Source organism: Melanaphis sacchari, unplaced genomic scaffold (genome assembly GCF_002803265.2).
Source record: "Melanaphis sacchari strain LSU unplaced genomic scaffold, SCAv2.0 Contig560_pilon_pilon, whole genome shotgun sequence".
Lineage (NCBI taxonomy): Eukaryota > Metazoa > Arthropoda > Insecta > Hemiptera > Aphididae > Melanaphis > Melanaphis sacchari.
This window is the reverse complement of record NW_020271390.1, coordinates 17,038-29,183: the sequence shown is the minus strand read 5'-3', so window position 1 is coordinate 29,183 and position 12,146 is coordinate 17,038. Positions and strand designations below refer to the sequence as shown.

Genomic DNA, 12,146 nt, shown 5'->3' with positions numbered 1-12,146 from the left:
CGTAAAGTTTTATTTGTTGGCATTAAAAATCGCTACTGTTCAGTATGCCAAAGATCGAAATCTATAAACCAAGAAATTCCCAAACATAATTGTTTCCTAAATAAAATTGGAAACAAGCATCCACTGCAATGGTGGCTGATGGTATAGTCCAGTGGTTCTTAACGATGGCGGTACTGCCCCCTTGGGGGCATTTCGGTCTCTCTGGAGCTTTTCCAAACTCGGAGATGAATAATAATATAATTTATTATTATTAGGGCTCGGATTTTAAAGCATAATAAATAACAAAAAAAGCACAAAATTGTTTTAAAAAAGCAAAAATGAAGCAGATTTATTTTTTTAAAAAGCAAAAAAAAAGCATGAATAAAAATTAACATGAATTAGTTATAATTTTAAAAAACCGAATAAAAAAAAATTGAAAAATTAATTTAAATTAAAAAAAGAATTTACTACCATATATTTGGCAAGATTTTCAGAAGTGAAACTGACTCTATTGTCTGACAGGATGTTTTTATACATAGAAAACGAACGCTCTACATCCACTGAAGTGATCGGTGCATACTTCATGCAAGAGGTTTTGTTTAAATCAAACCTATGATAATTAATTTGGTCTGATGAAACTTCACACAGTATATTATTAATGTCCAGTAATTGTTTCCAGCCTTTGTTTTTCAAAAGAACACGATTTAGCTTACCTGAAATAGCAGTTGCAATATCTCCGTGAGCTTCATTTAACTTTTTTTCTGCATCTAAGACAATATTTATACATGTTGTCGATTCGCCTAAAATTATACATATAATTTAGTATTATGATGTTAAATTGTTTAAATACTTTGTTAAAAGTTACCTTTTCCCTCTAATGTTGTAATAATATCTGGTAAAAATCCAAAGTTGGTTGAAATATACACAATATTTGATTGAAGAGATACATTTTGAAATAGTTGTTTCACTACTTTAACACATAGTGATTCTTCTTCGAAGTCTTCAATTACACTTTTTAATTCATTAAAATATTTGCAATAATACTGGACAGCTTTTATCCATGTACCCCATCTGGTCGTTATTGGTCTTGGTGGGTTTGGCAATTCTGGGCATTTATCATTAAAGATTGCTGTACGTTTGGGACATTTTAAAAACGTTTTTTTCATTCCTCCAATCAACTGATCCACATCTTGGTAGTGTGCACGTACTTCTTCGCAAATATTGTGTAATGCATGTGCCAAGCAAGTCACATGTATGAGTTTTGGGTAAAGCGCTTTTATACAATCACCAGCTTTTTTCATATAGGGCGCCGCATCTGAGACAAATAGCAAAACATCGTTATGTTTTACACTATTTCCCCACAAAATATGCATAGCTTTATCGAATAGTTGGAATATTGTACTATGATTCACTTTCTCCAAGTATTCTGTGTGAATAACGAACATATTACTTGGATTTTGTGGTTGTAATGTGCCCACTATTACATTTGCAACATTACGACGTACAGAGTCCGTAGTCTCATCAATAGACACCCATATTTTTTGATCTGTTATTGTATCACGAATTTTTGCCAATGTATTTTCATAGCATGAAATAAAATATCCTTTACGTAATGTCGACTCGTCAGGAATAGTTTTTTTGCAATATTTTATTAAAAATTCACGAAAATGTTTATTATTTAGTTTATTCATTGGAATATTTGCAGCTACCAATGTTGAACATAAATCGGCATTAAAATCTGACTGACTACTAAACTGTTGTAAAAATGGTTGAAGTAATGCAGACTTTTCATTTTCGTGTCTTTTAACAGCTTAAACATGTTTTTCTCTCCGTACATGCTGTTGTATATTATATTTTTTTCATGTGACACTTTTGTTTCACAAAGTTTGCAATATAAAATCGATCCATCTGTTTGAAAAATTTCTTCACCAAATTCTAACTCTAATTTTTTTAAAAATGCATTCGTTTTGACTTTTGGCATTTTAATAAATTACAACACTATAAAGCACTATAAAACTTAAATTTTAAACACTTTGATATCGATGTTATACGAGTACTGAGCGTAGGTTCTACAGATTATATGTAATAGCCGATAACTTATCGGCCCATAAGCTATCTGTAGATCGATAATCTATATATTTAAGGACGTTTCGCATTAATGGTACGGCACGGTCATTATTGCGGGTTTTCACATTTCATATTAAGTAAATAAAAATTTTTATTTTATTTTTATAACATAACAGACATATAAAAATTCCACAGTTAGAATAACTGAAAAAAGCAATAAAAAAATAAAAACAGCATTTACACAAAAAAAAGCAAAAATAAATTCGTTTATTTGGAATCAAATTGATGTGAAACGAATTTATGTATAAAAATTAGATTTCTATCTTAAATATATAAAAAGAAGCATTTCCTTTAAAATCCGAGCCCTAATTATTATTATATAACAACATTACAAATAATTGAACGTGAAATCAGAATAGTTGTAATATACGGCATACGACGTGTTATCTAATCGCATTTTACGTTTATTAATTAAACTTAAATTAATAATGTTATAATATACTAATTAATAAATATATATATATATATATATTTATAAGAAGAAAATTTGATTTTCCACGAGGGGGGGGGGGGCGTTAACAATTAGTTATTACGATAAAGGGGGCGCTGAACTAAAAAAAGGTTAAGAACCACTGGCATAGTCGAAGGTTTTTCAAAAAACGTTGAAATGCATGGACTCAAGTTCAATAGGCTTATTAGTAATAAATCATTTATTTATTTAATTTATAATATATGTATAATATACAAACGCCAAACGGCAATTTTAAATTAATAGATATAACAATAAAATAATAATACAAATACACACAAAATAAGAACATATGTAAAAACACAAGATAATATAAACTAAATGGTAATACCTTAATTAAGTAATATAAAACTATGATATTATTTAATTACTTATTAAAATCAAAATTAAGATTGTTCAGATTACGAAGCATTCTGTGCAAGGGGTGATTATATCCGTATAATGTATTGTGAGTTGGAACTTGGAAGAGTGCGTGATTTCTGGAGAAGAAGGAAGGGATATGAAAACATATTTTAGAGAGGAGATCGGGTGCATCTATGGTGCCACCTAGGAGCGAGGTTATAAAGCGCTCATCAGCATCTTGTCGACGAGTTGACAGCATTGGTATTCCCAATGAACTACGAATTAAGGAATAGTCATGCGTAGGGTGAGGTATCTTCATTATGTAGGCAATGTAGGAAAGAAATCTATTTTGTACACGCTCGAGTCTTAGTTTGTCTTTAGCTAAGTAGGGATGCCACACCAATACACCGTATTCTAATATAGAACGTACTAATGAGAAGTATAATGTGCTGAGACAACGAGCATAAGAAAACTGATTAGTATTGCGTTTAATAAAACCCAATACTTTTAAAGCTTTACCTACAGTGACATTTATATGGTGCTCAAAATTTAATGATGTTGAGTAATGAATACCAAGATCTTTATAGAGGAAGACACGGTTAAGAGAAGTGCCATTAAGAGAATAGTTGTGGTGGATAGGAGATCGCTGCCTAGAAAACGACATAACATGACATTTGCTTATATGAGGCGTGTCCAGAAAGTAAGTGTACTCAATTTTTGTAGGTTTCAAAAAAATTTATTAAAAAAAAAAAATAACGTGGTTACATTAATATATTTGTGTGCTATTTTTCTACATAGTCACCATTTCTTTCAATGCAGGTTGTGAGACGGCAGATTAATTTTTTTATGCCTGCCTCGTAGAACTCTGCCGCCATCTCCTTTGTCCACTTGTCGACCGCCCCCTTCACTTCCTCGTCAGCTGAAAATTTTTTTCCACCCATGTGCTTCTTCAGGGAAGTGAACAAATGGTAATCTGAAGGCGCCAGGTCGGGGGAATACGGGGGGTGGTTCAAAACATCCCATCCAAATGAGTCCAACAATTGCTTCGTGACATTGGCCGTGTGGGGTCTGGCGTTGTCGTGCAGCAGGCAGACTCCGCTCGTTAACAGACCCCTCCTTTTATTTTGAATAGCTCTCCTCAATTTTTTTAGTGTCTCACAATATCTTGCTGCGTTGATGGTCTCCCCCTGAGGTAAATATTCAATCAAAATGATGCCTTTGTGGTCCCAAAACACTGATAACATGATTTTTTTGGCTGAAATGGTGGTTTTGAACTTTTTGGTTGAGGGTGAAGTGATGTGACGCCACTGTTCGGACTGTCTCTTAGTTTCAGGTGTATAGTGTGCAACCCAAGTTTCATCTCCAGTAACAATAGACTTGAGAAAATTATCACCGTCCAGTTCATAGCGTTCCAAAAACTCTCTAGAGGCTTGCACTCGATTCAACATGTGTTGTTCAGTAAGCTGTTTTGGGACCCATCTTGCGCACAGTTTATGAAATCCAAGTGTTTCTGTGATTGTTTCGTGGAGCAGAGACCTTGACAGTTGCGGAAACATTGCAGAAAGTTCATCCAGAGTCAATCTGCAATCGTCACGAACCGCATTCTCGACTTTTTTCACAATGTCGTCAGTCAAAATCGACGGTCTCCCACTCCTCAGATCGTCATGTACATTCGTACGGCCGTTTTTAAACTCCCTACACCACTTGTATACACTGGTGCGATTCATATGGCCTTCACCATAAACGGTTCGTACCTCATTAAAAATCTCATGTGGAGATTTTTCCTTCGCAACAAAGTAACGGATAACGGCGCGGATTTCGCACTTGGCGGCAGACTCGATCGACATGTTTAACAAGAAAAATTCGTGAGACTACAGTTTACAACGTACTGAACTCGTTCTGGTCTTGTTTTAAAGGTTAGGAGTAACGCTATACGGCAGTGTAGCTAACATAGTAAAAAAATATTCCCTATGGCCGTGAGAGCCTCAGTACACTTACTTTCTGGACACGCTATTAAGGCTAAGACCAATAGAGTACGCCCAACTTGCAAAAATATCTAATTCTGACTGTAGGATATGACATTGATTAAGATTGTCTATTTTAAGGAATATTTTTATGTCATCAGCAAAAAGAAGGAGTTTAGCCTTAGTGATCCATTTGGTTATCGAGTTTACAAACAGAATAAATAGAAGAGGACTAAGGTGGCCTCCTTGAGGGACTCCAGATGGTATCACAGCTAACTCCGAAAGAGCATTTTTGATTTTTACGAATTGTTTTCTACCTGTAATGTAAGAGTGCAACCAAGATAGTAGGGGATTCCCAATGCCTAAAGACTTGAGCATCATTATAAGGCAATCGTGGTCCACTGTGTCAAATGCTTTATTAAAATCTGTAAAGATTACATCTACCTGACCTCTGTGTTCGATAACTTCTGATAAATAAGAAGAGAAAGCAACACCATTTGTTACGGTTGATTTATGTGATCTAAAACCATGCTGCTCACTTATAATAAGATGATTAAGACTACGCTTTATTCTGGAGTATACAATCGATTCAAATAATTTACCAATATGTGGTATTATAGAAATTGGTCTGTAGTTTTGGATATCAGAAGCGTCACCAGATTTCAGAACAGGTGATATAGAGGATATTTTCCAAACCTTAGGAAATATCCCTAAATCTAATGAACGCCTGAAGTAAATAAATTGGATAAGCAATAGAAAAAACGACAACTGTACAAGCATTGAGCGGATATGTCATCCGGGCCATTAGAGTAAGTATTTTTTAACGATTTAAGAGCAGAAAAAACATCGTCGACAGTAAACGTTATATCGGAAGGAAGTTCATAGGATAAGTAATCAGATGAGCCAGTAAATGGTGAAAGTTGGTAAGCCGAGGAGTTGAACGTCAAGGAGAAATGAGTTGAAAACAGATTAGCTGATTCAGTTGGAGTATTTGAGGCAATATTACCGAGATGGAGTGATGACGGAATTGGAGGTTTCTGTTTTAGATTATTTACAAATTTCCAGAATTTGGAGGGGGAAGATGATAGAGTCTCTTCGGTATGCCTAATATGAGTAGAGTAATCAACTTTTGACTGGCGTTTACATTTTGCTCTATATTCAGAGAAAACGAGATAATCAGATATCAACTTGGTTCGCTTATAAACTGCATAGGCTTTCTTCTTTGTTATTATAAGGTTTTTGAGAATGGTGGATGTCCATTTAGGAAATTTAGAAGGTGAAAAAACTTAAGTGGGAACAAACTTATTTATAGAGCTTAGAAGTGCATCGTTAAAGCAGCAGCAGAATCATCAACTGAATAAAGCAAAAAAGTATTTTCCCAATCAAACGATCCTAGATAACGGAGCATGGATTTATAATCAGCCGATTTATAATCACGGTATTTATGTGCGTCTTGAGCAGTTATCGGAGATGGAAATGGAAAAGATACAAACAAAGGTAGGTGGTAAGAATCCGGAGAAACGATTGGAGTGTTGGCTAGTTGGACAGTAGTTGTGTCAAAACTAGAAAAGATAAGGTCAAGAAGGCAACCACGGGCATTAGACACCTGATTGTGCTGGTAAAAATTATAGTACGAGAAAGAATCGACAAGATGAGTAGAAGTGTTAGACATGGTACCAGATGCGAAAAGACCTTGGTTGCTTTTAGACCATTTAATAAGAGGTAGATTATAGTCACCACAGAGAAGAATAGAAGTAGGGTTGGTAGATGATATTAAGTGTTCGATAGAGCTGGTATGGGCTTCAAAATCTGGGAGCGTGGACACGGGTGGTAAGTAAACTGCACCTATAAGAATTTATTTAATGGGCAATGTGAACACGATTTTTTTTAAGGATCTAATATTATTTTTTTATTTTTATTATAAATTATAATTTATATTAATTTATAGTATTGATTTTTTTTTAAACTGATTATTAATTTGATTTATATATCATAATATTTTGAATATTTTGATGGAATAACAACGAAAATTAACAAATATTATCATTTTATTCTTATTATTTTTTCTACTTCACGAATCATTTCATTATTTTCGTTGGTGTTAAAAAGGACCTGTATTAACTATTGTCTATTACAATAAATTATAATTTATAATAAAAATAAAAAATAATATTAGTTGCTTAGAAAAAAGTCGTGTTCATATTGCCCGGCAAGGACCACATTGACTGGTATTCCACATTTTCTGTAACATATCTATATATATTTATATATTATACTATAATAACTTACGTTATAATTAATTAAAAATATTTTTCTAAGCTGAGTAATAATTAATGTATTGGTTTTCCAATGATGTTTGTGCTTTTATAAAATTAATTTTTAGTACTTGTGTGTTTAGGAGGGGAGAAGACAATATTTAGTGTATAGCAGAGTAAAATTTTAAATAATATTTTTAAATTTTATTTTTAGGCGATGGAAACAGTAGTGTCGTAAAACAACTAAATGAGGATTTACCATATGGCCTACCATATGATACAGAAAATCGAATGTCGAAACCCCTTGTTACGCAATTACATTACTAAACTTAAAATGGTCGCAACAAAAACTGAGTATCCAGTAACTATCAGAAAGTTTGTAGTGATTAATATTTTAAAATTCAGATCTGATGTAACTAAAGCAATTACTTATCACAAAAACATATTGAATAAATCAAAGATTCAGAAAATTGCAGGTTTTTACAGGTAATTCAATTTGTGTAGCCGTGTTTTTAAAATTAAACTTACTATCGTTAAAAAAATTATTCGCAGACTGTTCGATCCTTTTGTCCATTGTACCCACTTTACGTTGCCCTGGATCTTGGACATATGATCCACGACCGCCGCCCTGGTCCGGGTAATGATGCTGACGCCGCCGCCAACGGCTCTTTGTTTGTGTTCTGCTCCGTCGCCCGTTATTTCACGTGCTCATGTGATTTTGCAATTTGCTCATACTTTGCATATAGCTTCTTTGTCAATTGGCTTTTATAATATATTAAGGTGATTATCCGCTCCGATTTCACCGTTTGCTCGTGCTCCGCTCTTCAATAACGCGTATACGTGTGTGCGTGATCCGTATCCGCGTGTACAGTAGTTCGGCGCTCTCCAACATCCACGTGGTTCCAGCTCCGGAGTTTTCCACAGCTCAAGAGGGAAAAGCAGGTCAGCTTCCCATCATTGAAGATCGTCATCGAAGTCAGTTCTCTTCAGGGTGGTGCTCCCCATCCCCACCATAAACATATATATACATGTTGTTAATGGTACTCACCTTATATTATTTCGTAATACATATATTTTGTATAAATATTATTGTTTGATAATTTAATTAATTAATTATGTTGCATATTCAGCATTTATATTACATTTAATATTTATATAAAATCAGCAGTATCATATTACGATCGGTGGGGACTGTCCATCGATTATAATTATTATGTAAAATTACAATGTACGATCACTACGATTTATGCTGTCAACAATAAAGGTTTATAAAACATGTTTATATTGTTATTTATAATAATAATAATTAACAAATTGGCGACGAGGAAAATATTAATTTAATCGTAATCACTAGTGTATTAAAAATTTCAAGTGTTGTATTCATACTAATACAAAATGGCGACTCCTAAGACAGAATCCATTGTGAACTTCAATCAAGTTATAGGGTCACCTGGAACCTTTGAAACAGGTATGGATATTACAATTTTTGAATCAAAATTGACAAATTTTTTTTTGGCAAATGCAATCGAAAATAATATTCAAAAAGAGCAATATTATTATCATTCGTTAGTGAAGAAATTCACAAAGTACTTTTTAGTCTATGTGTTCCTAGCACGCCCAACGATGTTGAGTATGACACTCTAATAAAAAGTTTGAACAAATATTTCAAATCAATAAAATCGTACTTTGCGGGTAGGTATACATTTTATCAAGCTAAACAAAGACAGGATGAATCAGTGTGCCAATGGGGTGCACGTGTCAAAAATCTTGCTTCAAAATGTGGTTTTTCGTCAGAACTATCAACGGTTATTCGAGACATATTCGTTGTCGGTATGGGTTCAGGACCAATTCAAGATCGTCTGTTAGAAGAAGAATACGCAGACTTGAAGTATCAAAAGAAAAAAAATGGACATAATCGAGCCAAGCAGGGTTTCAACACTCACAAAGAATCAAAAATCAAATGTGAGATTTGTGGCCGTTCCAATCATTTTCAAAAAGACTGCAGATACAAGGACTACAAATGCAACAATTGCGGTGAAAAGGGTCATTTGTCTACTGTATGTAAAAAAGGTAAGAAGGAAATGAAAAATAACAAAACACAAAATAAATTTTTATATGATAACGATGATGATGACGAAACAGTTAATTATGATCTTTCAAATACTTTTTTTTCTATAATTGATCAAAACTCTCAAAACAAAGCTGTGAAACCGTTTACAGTAAATTTAATTGTAGAAAAAAACAATGTAAGCTTCGAAATTGATAGCGGTTCACAACACAGCGTAATTTCAAAAAGATTATATAGTCAACTGTTTAGTCATATCGAATTAAAAGATAATGACATTTCGCTATCTGATTACGTCGGCAACGACATTAAACCGATAGGAAAAATATTTGTCGACTCGGTATATCAAAACAAAAAATTTACGATGTGTCTTTATGTAATCGACAATGGTGGTCCTCCATTAATAGGCCGAATCGATATAAAACATAAAATGTTATACCTTGTTCAATATGGAAAATGACGTAAGTGTAGATAATATTATAAAAAAATATAACAACGTTTTTAAAGATGAAATAGGTACTTTTAACAAATACGAAATTTCATTAAATATCAAAGCTGGGGCGGTACCTAAATTTTGCAAACCTAGGTCTATCCCTTTAGCATTAAAAGAAAAAGTTGAAACCGAAATTGATCGTTTAATTAAAAGCAATATTTTAGTTCCTATCGACTATAGTGAATGGGCAACTTCAATAGTACCAATATTGAAACCAGATGGCACGGTTAGAATTTGTGGTGATTTTAAAATAACAATAAATCCGGTATTAGAAGGGACTGAATACCCTCTTCCAAAAATAGAACATTTATATGCAAATGTTAGTGGTTCAAGATATTTTTCGAAAATAGACTTAAAAGACACATATCAACAAATGGTTATTAAAGAATCTGATCGCAAATATACCACTATTAATACACATAAAGGTTTATTTAACTATACCCGTAACCCTTTTGTAATAAAATCGTCGGCTGGGGAGTTCCAAAAAGCTATGGAAACTTCCACAGCGGGTCTTGAGGGCATTGGTATATTCCAAGATGACATTATTGTTGCAGGTTCCACTATCACAGAACACAACTCTCGTTTAGAAAAATTACTAAATGTATTGTCAAATGTTGGTTTAAGAGTGAAGTTGAATAAATGCAAATTTATACAAAAGTCAATTGAATATTTAGGTCACAGGTTAGATGAAAATGGTTTACACACACTAACAAAACACACAGATGTTATTAAAAACGCCATGGTCCCAGAAAATAAAACATTGCTAAAATCATTTTTAGGTTTAGTTACGTACTATATAAAATTTATTCCAAACGCTGCTAATATTTTAAAACCATTGTACATGCTTTCACGTAACGGCACTGAATGGAATTGGACATCAGAATGTGACCTAGCATTCAACAAAGTTAAACAAATTTTAATCTCGAAACCCGTATTAGCACATTATGATCATAATATTCCAGTTAAACTCGTAGTAGACTCATCATCCTATGCACTAGGTGCAGTACTTTCACATGTACACCCAGATCGTACAGAAAAACCTATAGCCTACGCATCAAGGGTTCTATCTAATTCTGAGTGTAAATTTCCACAAATTGAAAAAGAAGCCTTGGCAATTATATACGGGGTTACGAAATTTTATGACTATTTATATGGTAGACATTTTCTATTAGAAACCGACCATAAACCGTTAATACATATTTTTGGTGATAAGAAAGGTATCCCAATTTACGCAGCTAATCGGTTACAACAGTGGGCCTATGTTTTATCATCATTTGATTTCGAAATAAAATATGTGAAATCCGAAGATAATACAGCCGATTTCTTATCACGAATGAAAAGTTCAAAATCAAAAATCGAAAATCATAATGAAGAATGTATTAGTCTCAATTTTATTCACGAAAAATCACCTTTCACATTAGACTGGTCTAAAATAAAAATTGAAACAAGCAGAGACACGATTCTCGCCAAAGTATTAAATGCAGTCAAAACAGGAGAATGGAATAGTGATTTTTCTAACATTTTAGAACTTAAGTCGTATAATTTACGAAAAACTCAAATTTCAGTGGAACAGGGATGCCTATTGTGGGGTTACCGTGTTATTATACCAGCTAAATTTCGAAATAATATACTTAGCGAACTTCATTCATGTCATATGGGTTCTTCCAGTATGAAAAGTTTAGCGAGATCATACTTTTGGTGGCCAGGAATGGATAAACAAATCGAAAATATCACGCAAAATTGCGACAATTGTCTTAATGTTAGACAAAATCCACCAAAATCTATTATATCACCGTGGAAATGGCCAGAAAAACCGTGGACTAGAGTACATTGTGATTTTCTTGGATCATTTCAAAATAAATATTTTTTTTATCATTGTTGACGCAACCACAAAATGGTTGGAAGTATTTCAAGTAAATTCTATGACAGCGCACATTGTTATTCAAAAAATTTCAGAAACTATAGCACGATTTGGCATTCCAAAAACAATTACATCAGACGGCGCAAAATGTTTCGCAGGGTTTGAATTTCAAGTATTTTGCAAAAATCTAGGCATAAGACACATGACAGGAACACCATTTCACCCAGAATCAAACGGTTGTGCGGAATCAGCAGTCAAAACAATAAAAAATTTCTTTAACCCTAGATCGCTAACCATACGTCAATGTGACGAACACTGATATTTTATTGTTGCTATTTTTAGGGCATTTTATCTAATATCATTAAACCCTCCTTGTATCTCTCATATATTATGTCCTATATCTATCCCGATAACGTTTAGCGTTCTAGCATGACTAGTGACTGTTCAGCCGTTGATTGTGTAAGAATTACTTCGCCGAATCGACGAATGGTAAGTAATTGCAGTATATTTGCATTCGTTTATTTGACGAATCGTTATCAAAATATGTTATTTTTTGTTCGTTCATGTGACGTATCGTTATAAACGACGGTG

General features: G+C 33.4%; 1 protein-coding gene across 1 annotated transcript; it reads left to right on the top strand.

The window, feature by feature from the left end:
* The first annotated feature begins 9,657 nt into the window (after positions 1 to 9,657).
* On the top strand, positions 9,658 to 11,874 carry LOC112599876 (uncharacterized protein K02A2.6-like). Its single transcript, XM_025346954.1, has 3 exons — positions 9,658 to 9,662; positions 9,788 to 11,526; positions 11,624 to 11,874. The coding sequence occupies exons 1-3, from the start codon at positions 9,658 to 9,660 to the stop codon at positions 11,872 to 11,874; spliced, it is 1,995 nt and encodes a 664-aa protein (XP_025202739.1).
* The last annotated feature ends 272 nt before the right edge of the window (positions 11,875 to 12,146 follow it).